The sequence below is a fragment of the Jaculus jaculus genome, unplaced genomic scaffold (genome assembly GCF_020740685.1).
Source record: "Jaculus jaculus isolate mJacJac1 unplaced genomic scaffold, mJacJac1.mat.Y.cur mat_scaffold_135_1_106490_arrow_ctg1, whole genome shotgun sequence".
In the NCBI taxonomy this organism is placed as follows: domain Eukaryota; kingdom Metazoa; phylum Chordata; class Mammalia; order Rodentia; family Dipodidae; genus Jaculus; species Jaculus jaculus.
In genome coordinates, this window is record NW_025423403.1 from 74,352 (window position 1) to 99,875 (window position 25,524).

Here is a 25,524-nt window from a genome sequence, read left to right on the forward strand (position 1 = left end):
TGTCTACTGGCAATGGAACCCAGTGTGAGAATCCAGAAGACCCAAAGCCTCCTTTACCCAAGGGCTTTAAGTCTCTGCGTTTGCCTTTGTTAACCTGGACAGGAAAGGTCCCCCCACACACACCCAGGGAGAATGCTGTCTTCTTTCCCTGGCTCTGGGTCTCTCTGAAAAATGCAACCAGACCACATGCCGCCCAACATCAGAGGCCTCTTCCATTGCTCCAGGGCCCAGCGCCTCTTTCCACTCCTGGGGGAAGAGATAGTTTCAAATTGGCAGAGGCCTGGGGATGGAGGGGACCCCCATCTTGACAGCCCAGGAAGGTTCAGGGTTCGCCCCTCCCCCACCAGGGTTAGGATACATTGATTTCTGGGCCCCAGTGCGCTGTTGGGTGTGGCTCCTCTGAGACTGGCGTTTTTATTATCAAATGAGTGATGGCAGAGGGATGCACTGAGGAAAGACATGAGAAACGGATTCGATTTTTGATTTTTGTCACATCATCAGTCCCCCCCTCCCCCCTCTCTGCCTCTGAGGTAGGGTCTCACTTTAGCTCAGACTGACCTGGAATTCACTATGTAGTCTCAGGATGGCCTCGAACTCACAGCGATCCTCCTACATCTGACTCCTGAGTGCTTTGTTTTTTAATTTTTTTTGGCTTATTTTTATTTATTTGAGAGCGACAGACAGAGAAAGAGGGAGAGAGAGAGAGAGAGAGAGAGAGAGAGAGAATGGGCTCGCCAGGGCCTCCAGCCACTGCAGACGAACTCCAGATGCACGTATCCCCCTTGTGCATCTGGCTAACGTGGGTCCTGGGGAATCAAGCCTCGAACCGGGGTACTTAGCCTTCACAGGCAAGTGCTTAACCGCTAATCCATGTCTCCATTCCTGGTTTTTGTTTTATATTTATTTGAGAGAGAGTGAGAGAGAGAACAGACTCACCAGGGCCTCTAGCCACTGCAAACAAACTCCAGACACATGAGCCACCTGTGTATCTAGCTTTACCTGGGTACTGGGGAATCAAACCTCAGTCCTCAGGCTTTGCAGGCAAGCACCTTAACTGCTGAGCCATCTCTCTAGCCTGCATCATTAGTTTTTAATGAGAAATTCAGACTTCAATATCTTTAGAGGGATAAAATTCCATTCTTGGGGAATTTGTGAAAGAGATAGTGTATGTGCTTTTCTCATTCATCCATGTTAAAACATATTCCCTTCCTTCCCTCCTCTCCCCTTCTTTTCTTTTTTTCTTTTTTCCAGGCAGGATCTCCCTTTAGCCTAGGCTGACCAGGGACTCTCAGTGTAGCCCAGCCTGGCCTTCAATTTTCCTTCATCCTCTTACCTCAGCCTTTCAAGTGCTTAAAGGTCATGAGCTACCACCCCCAGCTATTTTCTGAGCATCTTATTCCCCACCCCCCAAAAGCCAAAGCAATCCAGGTCCACTGTATAAGATTTAGAAAAATACAGAAACTTGACCAAGGGCAACTAAAAGTTACCTACAATTTTATCACCTAATCATAGCAGTGATCTGTCACACTGCTGTTAGTGTGTACTCTGTCCTATGGATTTTAAGGTCCAACAGGACAGGGCGGGGACTCAGTTCACTTTCGTGACCCAGCTATCTGTGCAGGCCACTGGGAAGGCTGCTGCATAGCATGTGCTGATTGGATAAATAACTAACATACTAATATGTGCCGAGTTGAAGGGAGTGGTCAGAACGCAGAGAAAACAGGACAGTGGAGCTGTTTGGAGTTGATGACTTAATTGTCTTTGAGTGATTGTTGCTCCCTCAGAGCCTTACTAACACCCATCGACTACCGTGTGTGATAGTACACGGTTTACACATTGATTTTTTTTTTATTTGTCTCCTCCTTCTAATTTGTTTGAGGCAGGGTCTCACTCTAGCCCAGGCTGACCTGGAATTCACTGTGTAGTCTCGAACTCACGGGGGGATTAAAGGTGTGTGTGCGCCACCTCATCCTGCTTGTTTATTTCTTTTTTAAAATTTATTGGAGAGAGAATGAGAATGGGTGCGCTGGGGCCTCCAGCTGCTGCAAATGAACTCCAGACGCATGCGCCACCTTGCGCATCTGGCTTACATGGGTCCTGGGGAATTGAATCTGGGTTCTTTGGCTTTGTAGACAAGTGCCTTCACCACTAAACCTTCTCTCTAGCCTTAACTTTATTTTTGACAATTTCATATGTGTATATGATGTGTTTTGATCACATTTATCCTTTTACCCTCCCTTATTCCACTAAGCCCCTAAATTCCTTCTTCCCTAAGAATCCCTCTTCCTAATTCATCTTTTTCCTTTCCTTTTCCTTCCTTCCCTTTTCCTTTCTTTCCTTCTTTCTTTCTCTCTTTCTCCCTCTCTTCCTTTCTTTCTTTCTTTCTACTTTTCTTTCTCTTTCTTCCTTCCTTTCTTTCCCTCCTTCCTGCCCTCTTTCCCTCCCTCTTTCTTTTTCTTTCATTTCTTCCTTCCTTCCTCCCTCCCTCCCTCCCTCCCTCCCTCCCTCTCTCTCTCTTTCTTTCTTTCTTTTCATAGGACCTTACTCTGTAGTCCAGACTGTGTAACCCAACCTGGGCCTCAAACTTAAGACAATCCACCTGCCTCAGCCTCCCACATGTTGATTTTACAGGAGCTAGCTGTCACACCTGCTTTGTATTTCTCACCACGGCTCCAGGAGCTGGGCACCTACTGTGCCCATGATGTGCTTGAGAAAGCACAAGAGGAGAGGAGTGAGTGCTTTGCCCAAAGTCACACAGGAGGAGAGGTGGGCGTGAAGAAAGGCCCCCTGGGTCCGAAGTGCTTTGCTGTGCAGCGGGGCTCTTGGCCTATAGGATTCAATGGCTCAGTGACTTCCGCCCCCCCCCCCCCCAGCAGAGGCTCTAGGACCGAGTGGGGTGGGGTGGGGAGTGGTACGGGAGGAGGCTGTGATGATCAGATCACTGGTAGGGCTCAAGAAAGTCAACTGTGGCACAAAGTCCAAATGATTACTACTGGAGGATCCAAGAGCAAAGTCTCTGGAAGACTTCCGCCTGGAGTGCGGACCGTCCATGGAGGTGAGAGAACATAATTAAAGACCAGGGTTTGCCTGCTGCCAATCAGTGTCCCATCGCTCAGAACCTGATGACCCCCCTCTACTCCTCCAGCCTTACCCCCACCCACCTCAGTCACCTACGGGACAGGGCACCGGGGTCAGGCGGGGAAGTCAATGAGAAATCTGATCATTCTTGGCAGTGAGTGGTGGCTGATGCATGTGGTGGAGAAAGAAGAGTGAGAATCTTGCTTGATGATTAGCTGGGGTTTTAATTAATGGGGGACTGTCCCTTTCCTCCTCCTCCTCCTCCTTCTCCTCCTCCTCTTCCTCCCCTTGACCTGAACCTGTTTTGCCTTATGTCCATGGTAACCACATCTCTTTCCTAGGGAGGAGGAACGGGCTTCGGTAAACATATCTATTTGTGAGACTCCTGTTACTCACTCGAATCCGTGTCACTCTTTTTTTCCACTGTGGTCTGTGCGTCTGAGTCACAGGGAGCTACAACAGGGTTCTTTGAATTGATGGCTCACTCCCAGACACTTTTGACTGCCTGCCAACTTAGCAGGGCGTAGCTTACCAACAACTTTTTTTTTTTTTTTTTTTAAGCTAGATTGATTCATAGAAACTCCTTTAAAGCACAGGGAAAAGAAACCGCCCATCACACACCCCGAGGAATCTTATAACCTCGGGAGGCAGGTCCTACCTCACTGTGGTCACACACCTCCAGAGGAACGGACAGAGCAGCCACAGCTCCTGCACTCCGCATCTGTCTCAGCCGCTGGACCGTCCAGGTAGGACAGCTCCCACTGGGGGAAGCTTTCCTGTGCTCTTTCTAAGCTTATCTAAGATCCTCTCTCTCTCTCCTTTTCTCAGCTCTCTCCCATTTGCTGGTTTCCTATGCTTCTTGAAGAATCATGTCCTTGAGACTTTTAGCTCAAAGTGGAACCAGATTTCCGCCCCCTCCCCATAATTGACAGAAGCTGCATTTTCGAGGAGGGGTCTGGGCAGCCCGCTAGACAGGGCTGTAATCTAATTCTCTTGCAGTATATGGTTCTTGTTCCGAGGATGTGACAGTGGCCGGGACTTTGGAACAAACCTCAATATTCTTTATGGAGGAAACACAACATACCTTTAAACTGACACATTGAACTTGCCTGAGGTTTCCAACTCTTCTGTTTTGATTCAAATTGCTTTGAAATGAAATCCAGAGAGAACGGTGTTAGGTGAAGATAATACAAGTTTTCCTTTAGTTTTGTACAGGTCAAAACCAACAGGCAACCTCTGAACTGAATTGTTGATTTGCCTGCGGGCTGTTTGTTGACCTTTCCTGGGGGGGACAATGGTAGATAAATATCTAATTTCCAGTTTATTTTACTGTTGTTTTTAACTCCCCTTTGAGTGTCTGCTTAAGTCTCCCCCTCCCTCCTCCACAGGATGGAAAGAGGGGATTGGTTTGTTTAAGGAAAACCGTTAGGGAAACAGAGAGGGAAAGAGAGAGAGAAGCCAAGGGAGGGGTTCCCTTGGATTCCAGACCCCTCTTCTGGGCCAGATGTGGAGGTGGTGGGGGAGGCAAGGCTGGGGGGAGAGGGTGTGTCTGGGGAGCTTTGTGGGTTCGTATAAAAAAACCCAACACCCCAAACCCGTTCAATGGCTTCTGTTCCCTTCCAGACAGAGCTGCATTTCATTGCTTAGTAAAAAAGATGTGCTATCAGAAACTAGGATTTTACTAACTGGACATAGAATTTTCCAGAATTTTGACAGTGGTCCTTTCTCATCCCTTTTGTTTTCTTTGTCCCCAAAGCGTTGTTGTAGAAATCCAAGCCCATATGTTGAACATGAAGGGAGTCTTGGGACCTGAAGACAGGATCCCTTTTGTTGGCTTTTGTTTTACTAGGTTCGCATTTTGGGTTGAGTGTCTGTGGAGGCGTGGCTCCTTTCAACATAGATAGATACTGGCATATATGTGTATATATATGGTTTTTTTTTCTCTCTCCATGCAAACAAGACTGTGGAGAATGGCAGGATTCAGCTTGCCTGATGAAGTGAGGCTTTTTCTTCAGAAATGCAGTACACTGGTTGGGAGAGAGAATTGAAAAGTAACCAGCCCTTGTGTGGAGTACGCAAAACTCCTCATAAAACTGCCCCCGAGGGGGTGATTAATTGGGCACTAGGGCCAACTTCTCAAGAGGTAGGGCACTCCAGCCCTGCCTTCAAACGTTTATGACTTCCAGACTACATGGGTGTGAACTAGGGAAGCCATCATTAAATGCACAGCGATGGTATCCCGGGAAGAAAACACAGATCAGCTTTTAGCTCTGCTCAGGAGAAAGCTGGGCGACCTTGAACCCCTGAGAGGACAGGAAACTTTTCGCAGATGGTGTTATTTGTAGAGCTGTCACCCGTCCGCGATTGCAGCCTCACAAATCAGAAAAGAGTGCTCTCTCTGTTTTCCCGCCCCTGGAAAAGAAAAACAAAACAAAACATTTTGCACGGCTCCTCTTCTGTGAGGAGCAGGAGAGTGGAAGAGCCTCTGCTGTGCATCTTTTGACAAGTGTGAAATATGAGGCTGTTTCCCTCATGTGGCCTCCCACCCTCACACAGACCCAGTTCCACCCGGACTCCGAAGAATGGGACGGGACAGGGGCGGAGTGCTGCCCAGGGCTGCTGGACATCTGGTTTGGCACCCTGCTCAGACGTGCCCTCCCCCTGCCTCCCCCCAGATTTTACATTGTTCGAGGGGACTAAACTGTCCTGGGAAATGGCCAAAGGCCTTCGCAAGGTCCCAGCCCAGAGCAGATCGCCTCCTGAGACCCTGGCTGCCTGCCCTCAGTCCAGGACAGTCCTCTGTCCCGAGGACACCTCTCCAGCCCTTGGAAAGGGCCAACTGGCTTTCTCACTCGTCTCTGCTTCCTTCTGGACACAAGATCAGGCTCATTCCAGCCTTGATGCTGGCCTTCAGGGAGGCCACCAGGAACACAGAGCCTCTTGCTCCATTCTTGGAATGTCTGGGAATATAGGAACAACTGCACAATGGGAGAGAAAGGACAGCCGGAGACCCAGGAGGAATTCCGTGGAGGATGCAAAACTGGTTTTCGGTCACCTCGGCAGAGCCAGAGCAGGTCTAGACCTGGAAAGTAGATGCAGAAAAATAGTCAGGAGACAAGCCGGGTGTGGTGGCGCACACCTTTAATCCCAGCACCTGGGAGGCAGAGGTAGGAGGGTTGCCGTGAGTTCGAGGCCAGCCTGAGACTTCATAGTGAATTCCAGGTCAGCCTGGGCTAGAGTGAGACCCTATCTTGAAAAACAAAACAAAATTAAAATTATTTAAATTAAAAAAAGTCAGGAGACAAATTAGTTCCAGTCTACCCTTCATTGTTTACACAGAGTTCTAAATTTGAATGCAGGGCCTAATCCAGGTTTTAGGAAGGCGAAACAAGAGAATGCCATGAGCTTGAGGTCAACCTGGGCTACGTAGAGATTTTTCAGTTTGGGAGGGATCGAGAGAATGAACTCACTCCTCTACCATATGTAGAAGTCTGACTTCCACACCGTTGTGAATAGATGGTCATGTTGTAACTCAGAGCTCCTTTGTCCCTTCAGTCAGGGGACTCTACGTCGGAGTGCATAGCCACACTTGTTCTCCATTGCTAGACAGCTCAGTTCCCTAAACGGAGTAATAAAGACTTCCTTAGGGTGGGTGACATAGCTCAGTGTTTGTCTGGCATGCACGAAGCCCTGGGTTGGATCCTAGGGCCTATGAACCAGATGCGTGGCACTCACCTAAATCTCCACACTCTGGAGGCGGAGGAAAAGGCAGGAGGATTAGAGGTGTAACTACAAAGTTAAGAGGCCAGCCTGGGGTACATGAGATCCTGTCTGATAAATGAATGTATAAATGAACACAAAATGAAAAAGAGAGATGGGGCTGGAGAGAGGGCTTAGTGGTTAAGGTGCTTCCCTGTGAAGCCAAAGGAGCCAGGTTCAAGTCCCCAAGACCCACATAAGCCAGATGCACAAGGGAGCACATGCATCTGGAGTTCATTTGCAGTGGCTAGAGGCCCTGACACGCCCATTCTGTATCTCCTCTCTCTCTCTCCCTCTCTACTTGAAATTTTAAAAAAAGTATTTAAAAAGAAAAAGAGAGATGGCTTAGTGGTTAAGGTGCTTACCTGTGAAGCCTGAGGACCTAGGTTTGATTCCCCAGTGTCTATGTAAGCCAGAAATGCAAGGTGATACATGCATCTGGAGTTCCATTTGCAGTGGCTGGAGGCCCTGACACTCTCTTTTTCTCTATCAAATGAATAAAATATCAAAATATTTAAAAATACTAAAGGAAATAAAAAGATTGGTTTCATTGTAAGTTCCTGGTTCTATAAAAATGACCCAGAAGAATATGGGCGTGTTGGCACACGCCTTTAATCCACAGGTAGGAGGATTGCTGTGTGTTCAAGGCCACCTTGAGACTACAGAGTGAATTCCAGGTAAACCTGGGCCAGAGTGAGACCCTACCTCGAAAAGCCAAAATAAAAGACCCAGAAAAGTGTCTATTCCAGTTTTGTCATTATTCCACTCAATGCTCTGTGTCCTTCAGACACTTTCTCCTTGTTTCATATTTAATTAGCGTAACTTGATGGGAATGCATTACCTTTTTTTGCTTTTTTTCTTTCTTTTTTTTCCCTCCCTCCTTCTCCCCTTCCTTCCTTCCTGCTAGAGTCTCAGAAAGAGCTGGAGTTACTCATGATGGTTCTGCCTCAGTCTCCTGAACGCTGGTATTACAGGTGTCCTCCTTCACCTGAGAGAGAGTGCATTTTGTTTTTCTAGGTAGAGTTTCACTGTACTGACCTGGAATTCACCCTATGTAGTCTCAGGGTGGCCTCAAACTCATGGCAATCCTCCTACCTCTGCCTCCCAAGTGCTGGGATTAAAGGTGTGCGCCACCACACCTGGCTTGAGAGAGAACAGTTTTGAGACTTTGAAACTGCACTCTGTCAATCATACCTGTATAGTTGATCCTAAAATGTTTCATTGTCTAGGCACATGGCTATAGTCCCATCTTTAACTTCACCCATATGTACCCATAACTGCCTATTGCAGTGAACTTCCCATTGCTGGCAGAACACACTCAACCTGTAGGAGGAAAGGGTTTATTGTGGCTTACAGACTCAAGCGGGAAGCTCCATGATGGCCGGGGAAAATGATGACGTGAGCAGAGGGTGGACATCACCTCCTGGTCAGCATGGGCTGGAGGACAGCCACAGGTGAATGTGCCAAACACTGGCAAGGGGAAGCTGGTTATCACACCCATAAGCCCGCCCCCAGCAATACACTGCCTCCAGGGGGCGCCAATTCCCAAGTCGCCACCAGCTGGGGATGTAAGCATTCAGAACACCCTAGCTTATGGGGGACACCTGAATCAAACCCCCACACTGTGTGACGCATGATCTCAGCGACCTTTGGGACTCGCTGATGCACGGAGGGACATGCCGGGTGTTGCTGCTGCCTTGTCATGGTTAATTCACTCCAACGCCAAGAGCTTCAAACTTTAATTGTATCATAAGGTGGCTCACAGTGCGTGTTCTCCACGCCTAGCCGCTGTTACTGCCTGGCATGGCGACAGGCTGCCAGTTACCCGGTGGTGAAACCTGCAAGGGCTGTAATCTGTGACTAGTGTAAAACCGGAATTATCTGGCCATAAATTCTCTCTCTCTCTTTCTCTCTTTTTTTCTTGAGGTAGGGTCTCGCTATAGCGCAGACTGACCTGGAATTCACTCTGTCGTCTCAGGCTGGCCTTGAGCAGCTCACAGCGATTCTCCTACCTCTGCCTCCCGAGTGCTGGGATTAAAGGCGTGCGCCACCAAGCAGGGCCAAGCCTCTCTTTCCTGTTCTGCTCAGATGACCCTGAAATTCTGAAGAACTATTGCTATTCCATAACCAAAGAAGCTATGCTATAGGGATTTACCTGAAGTTCTTTGAAAAAAAAAATATATATGTCCATATATATATATATATATATATTGCTTATTTGCAAGGAGAGAGAGAGAATATGAATTTGACCATACCAAGACCTCTAGCCACTGCCTATGAACTCTAGATATATGTTCATCTGGCTTACGTGAGTACTGGGGAATCAAAGCCTGGTCATAGGCTTTGCAGGCAAGCTCCTGCCCAGGAGTTTACTCAAATTTCTAACCCTTGTCCCCCAAACATGCATCCTTAAGAGGACTCCATGACTCTTTCGTTCCGGGTCCACTGACCGGTAAAACTACTTCCCTCAATTTAACTGGGAGATTTGGTGCTATGGAAGCATAAAGATAAAAAATATAAAAAATACTGGGGTAGTTTTTTTGTGTCCTGCTGTGAAAGGACTTTTTTTTGGAACTAAGGAGAGCCTCTGCTCTCTGCCCATGTGCTTGTAGGTCTTATGTGGCTGGGAAAGGTTTGCATTTTCTGTGTCTTTCATGAATTCTTCCTCCAGGCAGGTAGTTATGACAGATTAGAACTATGCCAAGAACCGTGGAGTGACCGGGCGTGACGGTGCACGCCTTTAATCACTCCGGAGGCAGAGGTAGGAGGATCGCCGTGGGTTCGAGGCCACCCTGAGACTACATAGTGAGTTCCAGGTCAGCCTGGGCTAGAGTGAGACCCTACCTCGAAAAACAAAAACAAAAACAACCAAACAAACAAAAAACAAAACAAGCAAACAAACAGAACATGGAGTGGGCATGAGGTGGATGGGAAGGTAGACAGGGGCTGTGGTCTTGCCTTGAGCCCTTGTCAATGTGATGAGGGCCAGGTGGTATCTCCCCCACCTTGAAGAAATGGAACTTGGCCTCCAAAGCCTGTGAGGCTCTGAAAAAGCTGACTACCACTGCCATCTTGAGAAATCTCCAGAGTTCATGCTAATAGCTCATTTAATTTATAAAAATTACTACAAAGCAGAAACTAAGGGTTGGAAATATAGCCCAGCGATAGAGCATTTGCTAGTATGTACAAGGCACTGGGTTCTGTCCCCAGCACTGGAAGAGAGAGAGAGAGAGGAAGCTAGGCAACATGTTGTACCAGGGATGGGCATTTTCCAGTGGATTCTTGTCTCTTAGTGGTGGTGAGGACCTGGGTAGCCTTGGCAGCCCTGTGAGCCCCAAAAATCTTCAGGCTGAGCATTCAAGGGACTCACCTAAGACAGTAACATCCAGCACTTGGGGAAGATATGATTTATAAAACCAAGGGTGCCAGCCCAGGAAAGGGGACCAACCTCCGCCTGCAGAGAGAGTGACAGCTGCATGGGACTTGGCAGGAACGAAACCAGGCTGAGAAACCGAGCTGGGAACGACACTGCACCTCTTTCTCAAGGAGGGGAGCCCGCAGGTGTGGGTGTGGCGCTGCAGGTGCCTATGACAGCAAGGTGAAGGGAAAGGGAAGGCAAGGTTAGGGGAGGACAGGAGAGGAGGGAGGGCGAGCTTGCCGAATTAAGCTGGGGAGGAGGCTACAGAAAAGCCGACAAGGGAGGAAGAATGGGCTCAGGGTAAGGCAAACGGGAGGGATCTGGGTGAGGTTCATCCACTCCTAACTCCTCCCCCTCTTGCTTGGGACCACCCACACCCACTATCTCAAGACCACGCCCGGCTTGTTTTGTTTCTTTAGGTAGGGTCTCACTGTAGCCCAGGCTGAGCTGGAATTCACTATGTAGTCTCAGGGTGGCCTCGAACTCACAGTGATCCACCTTCCTCTGCCTCCTGAGTGCAGGGATTAAAGGCATATGCCACCACGCCCGGCTCTTTTTTATTTTGACATCATCATCTTTCCCTCCCATCATGAGGGTCTTGTGTAGGAAGTGTCAGGCACTGTGAGGTCATGGATATCCAGGCCACTTTGTGTCTGGAAGAGTGCATCGTTTTAAGCAGCTCCACTTTATTTATTTATTTTTAGAATAACAAGTAAAGCAACTTCCCGTGGGGGGCTGGAAGAGAAGGAGAGAGAGGTTTGCTAAGCCGAGACCATGACTTTTGGTCAAGCAGGTGTTTTCTGAGCTCTCAGAGAAGACAGCGCCTTCCTTTGAGAAAAGCTGCTCTCTGGGTTCCGCAGGGCGGGGGCCTCTGGTGCAGGATGGGGTCCTGAGCAAGGGCTGAAAACCATTCTGGGGTGTGCAGCGAGGGGCTGTTAGGGTGAACCTCAGCAGTGTGGCAGGAGAAAGCAGTGGCCTTGGAAAGATTCATTCACGTCATTTGGCATTCTTTTGAGGGTCTGTGTTGACTCCTATATGCCTGAGGTAATGGTGGGGGGATAGATTCACTAGTAACTGTCAAACCTCAGACCGGAGGTAGGCGTGGAGATATGCGCCCATAATTCCAGCACCCCAGACATGCGGCAGGACAGTGGATTGCTCCAAGTTTGAGGCCAGCCTGGGGCTGCACAGTGAATTCAAAGTCAGCTTGGATTACACAGTGACCCTGGATCACAAAATCCAAAGGAAGCCACGTGTGGTGGTACACACCTGTGATCCCAGAATTTGGGAGGCTGAGGTAGGATTGCAAGTTTGAGGTCAGCTTGGGCTTCATAATAAAAACCTGTCTCAAATAAAACCAGTAAGTAAAAACCCACATTCTCTCTCTTTCCCATTAATAATAATATTTTTTTAAAAAAAGGTTGGAGAGATGGCTTAGCAGTTACGATGCTTGCCGGCAAAGCCCAAGGATCAAGGTTCTATTCCCTAGTACCCACGTTAGCCAGATGCACAAGGTGGTACATGCATCTGGAGTTCATTTGCAGTGGCTGGGGGCCCTGGTACACCCATTCTCTCTCTCTCTCTCTGTCTCATGAATAAGAATAAAATATTTTTAAAAACCCCTCAAAGTAGGGAAAGAAAAGAAAAACAATAGCTCTCAGACAAAAGACAGGAGAAAGACAATCACACTAGACTGTAGCTTCCCTTCTGACTGTACTTCTGGGGTCTACATTTGCTTCCTGCTCAAAGGGCACGGCCGAATGACCCCAGTGCCTGTCAACGTCTATGTCACGAATTGCCCTACAAATGAAACAAGACTGGGAGCCCACCCAGCACCCTTGGGCTGCCTCTGCCTGGCTGCACCTTCAGCTGGAGCCATAATGAAGTCTTAGCTCTGCTGGTTGAAGCACGTTGTCTGCCATCTGCCATCAGATGCGCCCGCGCCCAAGTGCCTCCAGGGCCGGGCCACACCTCGATTTCTCTTCTCAAACCCTACTTATTATCTTGGCAACCTCTCCTTTGAAGACATTTTGGCTGCTGGAATGCTTCTGCTTTGTCGGAAGCAGAAGGCAACAGAAGCTTCCTCCGGCCTCACCCAGGGGACAACACCCCCATCGCTGGGCCAGCTGTGGTCCAGGGGTGGGGCCTGAGCTTAGGTTTCACAGCCCGGGTCCGGCCTCAGCTTTTGCAGATGTTTCCCAGACTCGCCCACTCCTCTGGACTCGGAGGAGATCAGGCGGACAACCAGAGAGAGGGCGCCTCTCTGTGCAAGCATTTGCAAACATGATATTCATTCTCTTTGTCTGCCTTTTGCATAGTTGATGGTTCTCAAGTTCTACCCGAGAGGTTTCAGACCTATTTATTTCACTGGCCCAAGCCTCTCATGGCATGCCGGAGTTTACAACTCATGCTTCCGATCTGCACCGGGCATGGGCCTTTCGATGCTCACGCTGTGAGGTCTGTAGGCAACCTCTTCTAAGAAGGGGTGGGGTCAGGATTTGGACCTAGAAGCTGTCCTCTTTATCACTTGGGACCACTGACCTGACCAGACAGGTTCTGCAAATTTGCCAATCCTGGCAGATGGACACAAGCAGAGTATTTATAAGAATCTTCCCTTCCATGAGGTTTTGCTACACCTGTGTGCTCTTCCTCTTCCTCCTTCCCTCTTTCCTCCCTCCCTCTCTCCCTCTCTCCTACTCTCTGGCTTTCCCTCCCTACCTTCCATTGTGTTTGCTATCCTCCAAGCTCATACCTTTGTTTCTTTCCTAACTGTGGGTGACAGTTTAGACCAGCTATGTGATCACCAAAGAGACACCTCTTTTTTTAAATTTTTTTTTCAAGGTAGGTCCAGGCTGACCTGGAATTAACTCTGTAGTCTCAGGGTGGCCTCGAACTCATGGTGATCCTCCTACATCTGCCTCCTGAGTGCTGAGATTAAAGGCGTGCGCCACCACACCCAGCTTCTTCTTCTTCTTCTTTTTACTTGATAGTTATCCCACATGTGATGGCCCACGTTGTAAAACGGAGCCTCCTTCCCTCCAGAACCAGAAAGAAACAGCTGTTTTTTTCCTGATCCTGTAGATTCCTGTTTCTTTTGCCCCATTCATTGCTGGTGCTTCTCCTGGGCACAAGACCCGCCCTGGATGGAGAACATTAGCCCCAGTGTAAGATCAGGGAGTGGTGTGTTTTAATTCCCACAATAACCATCTGATGTCCCCAAGCAGGAAAACCTGTTTTGTTTTTTTTTAGAATCCCTTTTCTCTATGTTTCCCACAGAGAAATGTATGCCCCCTCTCCCATCCCTATGTAAAAACAATATTGAGGCTGAAAAAATACTCTTGACATAAAACAACAATAACAATGGCCAGGAAGCTCCTGTAAGACCTCCTCCACTCGGCCTGCCTTTAATTCCAGCCTTTCCCTCCTCCAGCTACATCCGCCATGCTATTCCCAGAGGGCAATGCTTCCTTTTACTGCCTCGGGGTTTCATGGGCACCCGTTCTGCCAACCAAAACGGCCCTTCATGAGATACAAACATATCAAAGCAAGAGCCATCGCAGCGTGGCCCTCACCAGGGAAGGACAGACAGACAGTGTCTTTGGGAAGCAGAGGCCCCTGAACCATTTCATTCTGGGTGTCACCCTGAGATGTGCCAGTCAGGGGTGACTCATGAAAGTCACATGACTTAGGCCGTTTTGCCCTTCATCTTGCCTTGGAGGAAGCGCCGGGTCTTTGATGGGTTTGTGGGAGAAAGCTTTTGCTCCCGTCGGCAGTAGAATAACCTTGGGGCTGGCTTATGTTCGATTGAGCTTGGGATCTAAAGTGAGATCCTCTCGATCTGCTGCAGAGGTAACTGTTCTCGAAAGAGGGCTCATGGATTAGTCCCGAGCCCCACAGGAAGAAGTAAGTTGCTACTGGTTATAAAGAGCCTCTGATTTCAGAATACCTCCTTTAAAATTTTAAAAAAAAAATATTTTGAAAGGGAGAGAGAGAAGGAGAAAGCAAAAGGAAGAGAGAATGGGTCTGCCAGGGCCTCCTGCCACTGCAAATGAACTCCAGATACATGTGCCACTTTGTGCATCTGGCTCTTTGTGGGTACTGGGGAATCTAGCCCAGGCTTTCAGGCTTTGCAAGCACGCATCTTTAACCACTGAGCCATCTCTCCAGCCCCGAAGATCCCTTTTGATGGGGATCTTGGCAGGTGGTGAGCTCTTCATGAATGGAAGTTACGTGTGATTTAAATAGCTCTTCAGTGCAAGTTTGTAGATGAGTTTCTTCTTGCTTTTTTTTTTTCGTCTTGCTCTAGCCCAGCTGACTTGGAATTTATTATGTATTCTCAGCGTGGCTTCAAACTCACTGCAGTCCTCCTACCTCTGCCTCCAGTGTGCTAGGATTAAAGGCATGTGCCACCATGCCTGGCTTTCTTCTTGTTTTTTTAGTGTTCATAGTGATGTTATTAGATGATAGATAAAACTTAAGAGAAGGAAGACAGCTCACACCCAAGAGGAGGCATGATCAGGGTTCTGAGAAATGGGGAAGCTCAGAACATAAGAGAAGAAAATATGCTGAGCTCTTGCCTAAGGAGGCCACAGGGGTTTGAGATGTCCATCTAGAGAGGACAGAGGAGAGGGACAGCAAACTCCTGTCCATGTGAAGGCAGGAACAAGGTACAGCACCAAGTTTCTTGTTTAGAGAAAGCTTTTAAAAAACAAAATTAGAGAGAGAGAGAATGGGCACACCAGGGCCTCTAGCGGCTGCAAATGAACTCCACATGCATGCGCCATCATATGCATCTGGCTAACATGGGACTTGGAGAATCAAACCTGGGTCCTTAGGCTTCACAGGCATGTGCCTTAACTGCTAAGCCATCTCTTCAGCCCCAGAGAAAGCTTTTAAAGCCCACCCTTAGTCTAGTGTGTCCATCGTTTTCTAACAAGTAGATAGAAAAATTCAATTTGCAGACAAATCACTATTTAGAAATTTAAGATACTTTCCTTGCACTCGTTTATTCTTTTTTTAAAGTTATTTTTGTTTCTATGAGGTAGGGTCTCCCTCTAGTCCAGGCTGATCTAGAATTCAACATGAAGTCTCAGGGTGGCCTTGAACTCACAGTGATCTTCCTACCTCTGCCTTCCAAGTGCTGAGATTAAAGGTGTGTGCCACCATACCCGGTCCATTTATCCTTTTTTTGTTGTTTATTTTTATTTATTTGAGAGCAACAGAGAGAGAAAGAGTGAGAGAGAATGGGAGCGCCAGGGCCTCCAGCCAATGCAAACGAACTCCAGACGCGTGCGCCCCCTTGTGCATCTGGCTAACGTGGTTCCTGGGGAATTGAGCCTCAAGCCAGGGTCTTTAGGCATCACAGGCAAGTGTTTAACTGCTAAGCCATCTCTCCAGATCCTGGTCCATTTATTCTTGAAAAAAATAATAAATCATGCATGTAAACACAGATATATATATATATATGGAGAGAGAGAGAGAGAGAGAGAGAGAGAGAGATACACACACACACATAAATATATGTATAAATATATATATATATATGTATATATATATTACTACTTATATGGAAACATATAACATTGCATATAGTAAGTTGTTCAACCCATAGTTGCAGTAATTTAGTAATTTCTAATGCTGATAGAGGGCTAAAGTTCACATATATTTTTTTTAAAGGAGGAAATAGTTTTACTCTTGAATTCCATGTCCATTATGAAGTTTTTAGTCACTTAGACATTATTTTTCCATATATAAGGAAATACCACCTTTTAAAAAAGTTTAGGGCTGGAGAGATGGCTCAGTGGTTAAAGGTGCTTGCTTGAAAGCCTAACTGCCCAAGATCAGTTCCCTAGTACCCACGTAAAGCCAGGTGCACAAAGTGGCACATGGGTCTGGAGTTTGTATGCAGTGGCAAGAGGCCATGACATGCCCATTCATTCTCTGTGTGTCAAATAAATAATAAATAAATAAAATATTCTTTAAAAATATTTATTTGTGAAGAGAGAGAGAATTGCGCCAGGGCCTCTTGCTGCTACAAACTCTAGATGCATGCATCACTTTATGCATATGACTTTATGTGGATAATGGGGAATTGAACCCATGCTGACCATCTTTGCAAGCAAACTTTTTTTTTTTTTTTTTTTTTTTTTTTTTGTTTTTCGAGGTAGGGTTTCACTCTAGCCCAGGCTGACCTGGAATTCACTATGTAGTTTCAAGGTGGCCTTGAGCTCACAGTGATCCTCCTACCTCTGCTTCCCCAGTGCTGGGATTAAAAGCGTGCGCCACCACGCCCGGCCCACGGGCCCAAGAGAGCATTTTTAAGCCATGAGCTGTCTTTCCCAGCCCGACATTGCCTTTCTTAATTCATTCATTTTTTTTCATCGGACCATATTTATGTGATACCTGTCATAGTTAGGACTGCCCCTTAGGGAGCTTAGACTGCTCTGGGAGGAGTTGTCAAACATGTCCATAAATAACTCTGTTATCAGGCAGGTGGTCATTAGTGGTTTCATTGGGACTGGGGAAGGACTATACTGGAGGGAAAAAGGCTACCTCCCACCTGTGTTTCTGGAAAGTCTTCTTAGAGGAGCCTGAATCTGAGCTTGGTTGAAAAAAAAAAGTAAGAAAACATGAACGGGTAATCCTGGAAGAAGGATATAAGAGCAGAGCTTTTGCTTTTGGAAGCCGGATTCCTAGAATCCCAAGGGCCATGGCCAGGCGTCTGGCCTCATCGCTGGTGACAGGTGCTGGTAGTGGTGATGGGGGAAAGAGATAGCTTGGGACAGAGGAGGGATTTGGTCAGCTAAATCAACAGGTGTGTGCAGGGTGTGTGTGTGTTGGAGCGGGGATCGTGGGTGGGGTTGATGCCCATGTCCAGGCTATGGCCAGAAGAATTAGTTGCCATCAGCAACGGAAAATGTCACTCAGGATGCTATTAATTTCTCACTGGCCCATTGAATCCTGGAGTGTTAACCTATCAGAAAAAAAAAATATATGCAAAGAGCCAATGCAAAGCAGTCTGGGGGTTTTAGAGTTGTCTTTCTTTCTTTCTTTTTTTGTTTCGGTGGAGCAAACGATTATTTTATTTTTTAAAGTATTTTTAGTTATTTGCAAGGAGAGAGAGAGGTCTCTTGCCTCTACAAATATCAGACACATGGGTCCTGGGCTGTCAGGCTTTGCAAGCAAGCACCTTTAAGGGCTGAGCCATCTCTCCAGCCAGAGAGAAAGTTCAAAAGGGAGGTAGGAAAATAGTTATGGGCTATAGAGATGGCTTTGCAGTTAAGGCACTTGCCTGTGAAGCCTCAGGACCAAGGTGTGATTCCCCAGAACCCACGTAAGCCGGATGCACAAGGTGGCGTATGCATGCACCTGGAGTTCATTGGTCGTGGCTGGAGGCCCTGGTGTGCCTGTTCTTTCTCCATCTCTCTCTCTCTATCTTTTTTTAAAATTTCTTTTGTTCATTTTTATTTATTTATTTAAGAGTGACAGAGAGAGAAAGAGACAGAGAGAGAGAGAGAGAGAGAGAGAGAGAATGGGTGCGCCAGGGCCTACAGCCACTGCAAACAATCTCCAGACGCGTGCGCCCCCTTGTGCATCTGGCTAACGTGGGACCTGGGGAACCGAGCCTCGAACTGGGGTCCTTAGGCTTCACAGGCAAGCGCTTAATCACTAAACCATCTCTCCAGCCCTGTCTCTCTCTATCTTAATAAATAAAATTTATAATAAATAAATATTTAAAAAAGAAAAAGGCATCTTTTTAAACAAAAAAAGTACTGAGGACTTGAGTGGGTGGAGATATAAAGAGAGATCGGTGAGTCCAGCATGTTGCATTAGCAAAGACTTTAAAGCCAGTCCAGATGGCCCTTATTCCTGAGGCAACATTAGAGGCTCAGGCACACAGAGACCACTGTTGGAAGGAAAGCAGAAGCCGTGGTCAGAAACAAAAAGAAAGCTGTGCGGAGTGGCGGCTTCTGGGATTTGTCTGTTAGGGCAGACGAAAGTCAGGCCAGGCATGGTAGCTCACCACTTGGAAGTCTGGGGTAGGAGAACCACCTTGAGTGTGAGGCTTGCTTAGGGCTACACAGTGATTCCTTTCATTGGCTAACAGGATGAGACTGTCACAAACAAGCAGACAAACACCCACCCAAACAAAACCACAGCAGGAGTGGTGGCGCACGCCTTTCGTCCCAGCACTCGGGAGGCAGAGGGAGGAGGATCACTGTGAGTTCGAGGCCACCCTGAGACTACAGAGTAAATTCCAGGTCAGCCTGAGCTAGAGTGAGACCCTACCTCGAAAAACCAACAAAACAAAACAAAACAAACAAACAAAAAAACCCCAACATAGCGGGTGACCATTTCTCCCAACAGTCTCTTCTTCCTAGTATGACTATTCATGGCACTTATTCCTTTCTCAGCACCCTCCCAGCTCCAGATCACCTCTGTGCCAAGTCCAGTGGGTAGCTGGGCTCTCTGCTACACTCTCACGGTGTCCTGTGCAGAGAGGGGAAGTTCTTGGTACCCACGTGGAAGCCCAAGACCCTTCCAGAACACTGTAGCTTGACTCGCCCTGTTTCCTGAGCTGGCCCAGTGGAAGCACCACACATCACATGCTATTTGTTTGTTTATTTATTTATTTGTTTTGTTTTCTGAGGTAGGGTCTCACTCTAGCTCAGGCTCACCTGGAATTCACTATGGCATCTCAGGTTGGCCTCGAACTCACGGCGATCCTCTTACCTCTGCCTCCCAAGTGCTGGGATTAAAGGTGTGCGCCACTACACCTGGCATTTATTTATTTTTTAATCAGGGCCTCCAGAAACTGCAAACAAACTCCAGATGCATGTGCCACCTTGTGCATCTGGCTTACATGGGTACCGGGGAATTGAACCTGAGTCCCTAGGCTTTTTGCAGGCAAGTGCCTTAACCACTAAGCCATCTGTCTCCCCAGCCCACATCACATTCTTTTTTTTTTTTTTTAATTTATTTGAGAGCGACAGACACAGACAGAAAGACAGATAGAGGGAGAGAGAGAGAATGGGCGCGCCAGGGCTTCCAGCCTCTGCAAACAAACTCCAGACGCGTGCGCCCCCTTGTGCATCTGGCTAACGTGGGACCTGGGGAACCGAGCCTCGAACCGGGGTCCTTAGGCTTCACAGGCAAGCGCTTAACCGCTAAGCCATCTCTCCAGCCCCCACATCACGTTCTTGTTCGGGAAGTTCTCAGCAGCCACTACCACACTGTGGGACCGTTGCATTCAGCAGATGCATTGTGGGAGACAGGTGTGGGACAGGTGGTTTCAAAGCGGCAATTCTCTATTCACCACTTGCTGGTTGAACCACACAGTCAGGACAAGAAGGGTGCTTTCCACTGGAGGGTGCACACCCACAGAAGCTTAGAGAAGAGACAGAAGCCCGAGTAACAACCATTCCAAAATGATCGAAAGGCTGGAAGATTGCTTTGTCAATTTGATTTTACCTTTTTTTGTTTGTTTGTTTGTTTTTATGAGGCAGGGTCTCACTCTAGCCCTGGCTGACCTGGAATTCACTTTGTAGTTTCAGGGTGGCCTCGAACTCACAGTGATCCTCCTACCTCTGCCTCCCGAGTGCTGGGATTAAAGCTGTGTGCCACCACACCCAGCTCAATTTGATGTTACTTTTTCAGTGCCTGGGGAACGAAATGCAGGCCTTCACAAATGCTGAGCCAGTGCTATACCGCTAAGCCCAGAAATGGTCTGCTCCCCCACACCTCCACCCCTAGTGCCTTTAGGCAGGAAACCAAACTACCATTAAGCTACAGCTGTGGGCAATGGTGGTGGGAAGTCCCAGATGCACGGAGTCCTCTGTTGTTCATTCCCATCCTACTTCGCTGATCTCTGGGTTCCCAGAGATCCACCCATCAGGCACCATGAGTCTTTTTTTTTTTTTAATTAAAATTTAAGAGCTGGGCGTGTGGTGCACGCCTTAATCCCATCACTTGAGAGGCAAAAAGGCAGGAGGATTGCTGTGAGTTCGAGGCCACCCTGAGAATACAGAGTGAATTTCAAGTCAGCCTGGGCTAGAGTGAGACTCTACCTCAAAAAAAAAAAAATAAAATAAACTATTTATTTATTTGACAGGGAGAAAGAGAGAGAGAATGGGTGCTGCAAAAGAACTCCAGACACATGCAGTACCTTGTGCTTCTGGCTTATGTGGGTCCTGGGCAATCCAATCTGGATCCTTTGGTTTTGCGGGCAAGTGCCTTAACCACTAAGTCATCTGTCCAGCCCAGTTTTTATTTATTTATTTATTGGAGAGAGAGAGAGAAAGAGAGAGAGAGAGAGCAGATAGAGAGCGAGAATGGGCCTGCCAGTGCCTCCAGCCATTGCAAACGAACTCCAGACACATGTGCCATCCTGTGCATCTGGCTTATGTGGGTACTGGAGGATCGAACCTGGATCCTTAGGTTTTGCAGGCAAGCTCCTTAACCACTAAGCCATTTCTTCAGCCACCCCAGTTTTTTTTTTTAATAAAAATCTTAAGGGTTGTTTCCTCGTGGACTGAAGGATTGAGGGGTGAAAAGTGAAGTCTAATACAGAGGCTGGGTAACGGGGCGTGACCCACAGCAGAAAATTCATATGCTAGCTGGTTCTGTTTCCATGTGCATTGGGAAAAAGGCACAATTACAAATAATGGGAGCGCTCCTAAGCTGACAGTGGATACTGACAAATTGTGACAAATTTGGGATGGTAAAAAAGATGAACTTTTGAGCCGGGCATGGTAGTGCATGCCTTTAATCCCAGCACTCAGGAGTCAGGAGGTAGAGGTAGGAGGATCACCGTGAGTTCGAGGCCACCCTGAGACTCCCTGAGACTACATAGTGAATTCCAGGTCAGCCTGAGCTAGAGTGAGACCCTACCTCAAAAACCAAAACAAAACAAAACAAAAGATGAACTTTGATGTATGATGCAATAGCTCTACCTAAGAGCCTCCACTGTGGCTGGCCAGGGTGGCCAGAAGCAGGCATGATTGTGTGCTTTGTGCCATAAGATCTGAGACACCCTCCTACGGCAAAAGACCTGTCACAACCTGAAAGTCTTTGGCCAAACAGAGTTACTTCTTAGCTTAATTCTTTTTTTATTGGTTTTTCAAGATAGAGTCTCACTCTGGCCCAGGCTGGCCTGGAATTCACAATGTAGTCTCAGGCTGGCCTTGAACCACAGTGATCCTCTTACCTCTGCCTCCTGAGTTTCTGGGACTAAAGGCGTGCGCCACCATGCCCTGCTTAGCTTAAATAATTTACCTGCTTTCTGCAGTGGGCAGTGAAGGACCCAAGGCAGGCTGCGGGCTGAGATCAGGAGAGACCTCTAGTGGCTGGCAGCGAGCGTGCTCTGGGAGTGCCATGGAGCGGCTGCCCGGGGGGTGGCAACTGGACCAGGGCTGGAACGAGTCAGATGCCACTGGACTGGACCCCAGAGCAGCCTGGGGAGACACAAGGTCTCCTGGATTCCAACTGCCTGTCGGGGTGGGAACGCACAGTGTTTTCTGCAACTAATTTAAAGTGGCTTCACTTGGCGTATTATATTCCGTTCTTGGCCCTTCAAGTGCTTCTCAACTATTAGGAGGAGGGTATTTGTAAATTGGAAACAAAAGGAACAGGAGAGTCATTTAAAGGGGCCAAGAAGGATTAGGCCTAAGTACTCATTATGTAATAGTGCAGCTTCCAGTAATCAGCCAGGAGGGTGACCGCAGTGGAGGGTGATGTGTCTTGGGGTGTTGGGAGAATGGGCCAAGAAGAGTCAGTTTTCTCCTGGTGATTCCTAAAGGTGTGTTATTACTACTGTCCCTACTCAAGGGGCAAAGATTAGACAAAATGACTATTTTATTTTTTGATTTTTCGAGGTAGGGTTTCACTCCAGCCCAGGCTGACCTGGAATTCACTATGGAGTCTCAGGGTGGCCTCGAACTCACAGTAATCCTCCCGCCTCTGCCTCCTGAGTGCTGGGATCAAAGGCGTATGCCACCACTCCCTGCTTCTTTTTTTCTCCTTCTCCTTCTCCTTTCCCTTCCCTTCCCCTTTCTGTTCCTCTTCCTCTTCTGCCTTCTCCTCCTCCTTCCCCTTCCTCTTCCTCTTCCTCTTCTTCCTTCTCCTTCTCTTCTTCTTCTTTTTTTTGGAGTGGGCCAGAGTGGACAGTGTAAAACAGTGCCTATAAAAGAGCCAGGAAGCTTGGGGTGCCATTGGCCATGTTTGATTCTGAGTGTCTAATGAGGAAGCTGGAGGAGATAAAAGTCGCCTGAAGTGTTGACTAATGGTAATATCACTGCTCTAATAGAGGCGTGAAAGTGGCTTAAGCATAGACAAGTGCCAATTGAGTCAGGTGGAGTGTGAGAGAGAAGCAGTGTATCCATCTCCTCCTAGTGGGCAGCGTCCACACACACTCCCTGGCTAGAGGGTGGGTAACCTCCAGCCCTTGCCTTTTGATGTCCCTGGCAGCCTGCTGGGCACCTCAGCTGTCACAGGTGTGACAGAGCAATGAACGCAGCAAGGACATAAATCAGAACAGCTTCCCTTTGGTCTCCAGCTTTTATAATCACTGGGCTGTCCTCTCTTCTACTCAGATTATGGTTGAGAGCTTTTGCTTATGCTTGCACGTTCTTAAACTATATTAGTTCCTGTCTTCCAACTTGTGATTAATACATCCGTTTGTCTTCTGGCTCAAGTCCCCACGGACTCAACGCTGTGTAAGTGCCACACACCAGGACAAGGCACACGTGGTGTGATCTCTCTGAAGCCCCAGAGCTGTCAAACGAAGCAGAAGGAAATCTAACATTGCCCCAGACTCACACAGCAGCCCGCCAAAGAGGCACACAGGCCAACGACTCACGTGTCACAGTACAAGTCGGAAATATTAAATCAGTAGGTGATCAGGCCCGTTAAGCTGTAATGAGGCTGCTGTGATATTGAATACCAGGCAACATTCTAATAATAGAAGTTGTATCTCTCTTGGTTTACATCTCACCTGGGATTAAATTAGTAACCAATTCACTACATAATCATTGAGTAATAGCGACTATTCTGCAGAACACATCACTTCTATTGAAATTGCTGGGTGAGTGTTTTGCTAGAAGCATGGACTTTTCTCTAGTGAAAAAAAGGGAATTGTATATTATGTTACTGTCTAGAGCTCTAGAAATTATAAAGACTTTTGTAAAAATCAGACCCTACTTTTGGCCTCTGAAACACAAATAAAATATTAGTTGCTATCACAAAATGTTCTTTCTAAATTTAAATTTTATTTTTTGGGCTGGAGAGATGGCTTAGTACTTAAGGTATTTGCCTGCAAAGCCAAAGGATCCCAGTTCAATTCTCCAGGATCCATGTAAGCCAGATGCACAAGGGGGCGCATGCATCTGGAGTTCATTTGCAGTGGCTGGATGTCCTGGAACATCCATTCTCTCTGTTTTTCTCTCTAAAATAAATAAATAAAATATATTTGAAATTTGTTTTTTAAATTTTATTTATTTATTTATTTGAGAGAGAGAGACAGAGAATGGGTGCACCAGGGCCTCTAGCCATTGCAAATGAACTCCAAATGCATGTGCCCCCTTGTGCATCTGGCTTACGTGGGTCCTGGGGAGTTGAACTTGGGTCCTTTAGCTTTGCAAGCAAGCACCTTAACCACTAAGCAACCTCTCCAGGCCCTTAATTTATTTTTTACTTATTTATTTGAAAGAGAGAGAGAGAGAGAGAGAGAACAGGACATCAAACCACTGCAAGTAAACTCCAGATGCATGCACCATCTTGTGCATCTGCCTTATTTCCTGGGAATCAAACCTGGTTTCTTTGGCTTTGCAGGCAAGAGCCTTGGCTACTAAGCCATCTCTCCAGTCCTGTTTTTTTTTTTTTTTTTTTGGAAATAGACCGTATTAGAGAAACAAATCTATGAACAGCAAAGAACAAAGCAGAATCATCCTTATATTTAGGCATGTACAGAGATGCACCAGCCCTTAGGCTATGGGGCTAAGGTGACAAGATGTTTGTAGAATTTTTTTTTTTGATGAAATTGTGTTTGTTTGTTTGAAGCAGGCTCTCACTGTGATCCAGGCTAACCGGGAAATCATTCTGTAGTACTGGCTGGCCTTGAACTCATGGTGACTCTTCTGCTTCAGCCTCATGAATGGAGTACTGGGATTAAAGGCATGAGCCACCACACCCAGCTCACTGGATTTCTTTTCTTTTCTTTCTTTCTTCTTCTTCTTCGTTTTTTGTTGTTGTTGTTGGGGGTTTTGAGGTAGGGTCTCACTCTAGCTCAGGCTAACCTAGAATTCACTATGTCATCTCAGGGTGGCCTCGAACTCATGGCGCTCCTCCTACCTCTGTCTCCCGAGTGCTGGGATTAAAGGCATGCACCACCACACCCAGCTTCTGTTCTTTTTTTTTTCTTTTAAAACTGAAACACTTTGTCATTGTAGCAGAGAGCTTACACATATGAGAAAGCTGAATTTGTCTATTGAACCTGACCGTAACCTTGTCTTTTTTTCCCCCCCAGAACTCTTCATCCGAAAGACAAGATGTTGGTGCTGCTCGCTAGTATCTTTGTGGTCCACACCGCCACTGACATCATGCTGTTTGTGTCTACCATTTCCAATGTGAGTCACGTTCTGTTGTTCATTCATTCACTGGGGACTTATTTGAATATTTACATAAAATTCTACAAAAGGGGGTTAAGTTACACTGCCTGCCCTTCCAGAGATATATACACACTGTAGCAGACAGCTTCAGGTTTGCTGAGATGAACTTCCAGACCAGGCACAGTTATGGAGGAAGGGATATTTATTGAAGCTTACAGATCCAAGGGAAGTTCCATAATGGCAGAAGAAGCTGGCCTGCCTTCACAGGTCCAAGCAGAGAGAGAGAGAAGCACAAGCCAAAAGCCACCCAGCCCAGCATACTTCAGGAACTCCAGCTAGGCTCACTTTGCATATCTTTAGATTGAAATCTGAAACCCACCACCACACCTTAAGATCCACACAGTGCCACCGCCTCCAGCCAGGTGGCTGCAGATGTAAACTATAAACAATAAAAAACTGAATATATTGGCCATCTATTCAAACCATCACACACACACACACACACACACACACACACATTTTCATAGATCGAAGAATGAAATAACCAAAGGATACAAGCAAGGGTCCATGGGAGTGACCTTGCCAGAGATCTTACTCATAGCAGAGGAGGAGAACGGGCTGGCAAGTGGGGCTGCTCTTCCTGATGGATGGATGGCAGAAGAACAT

General features: G+C 47.2%; 1 protein-coding gene across 1 annotated transcript in view; it reads left to right on the forward strand.

The window, feature by feature from the left end:
• The first annotated feature begins 3,671 nt into the window (after positions 1-3,671).
• Emp1 (epithelial membrane protein 1) overlaps positions 3,672-25,524 on the forward strand; it is a 28,374-nt gene continuing 6,521 nt past the window's right edge. Inside the window, exons 1-2 of the mRNA XM_045141214.1 lie at positions 3,672-3,824; positions 24,777-24,876. Of these exons, the coding sequence (XP_044997149.1) occupies positions 24,799-24,876 (78 nt within the window). The 5' untranslated portion in view covers positions 3,672-3,824; positions 24,777-24,798. The remainder of the gene's footprint in view (positions 3,825-24,776; positions 24,877-25,524) is intronic.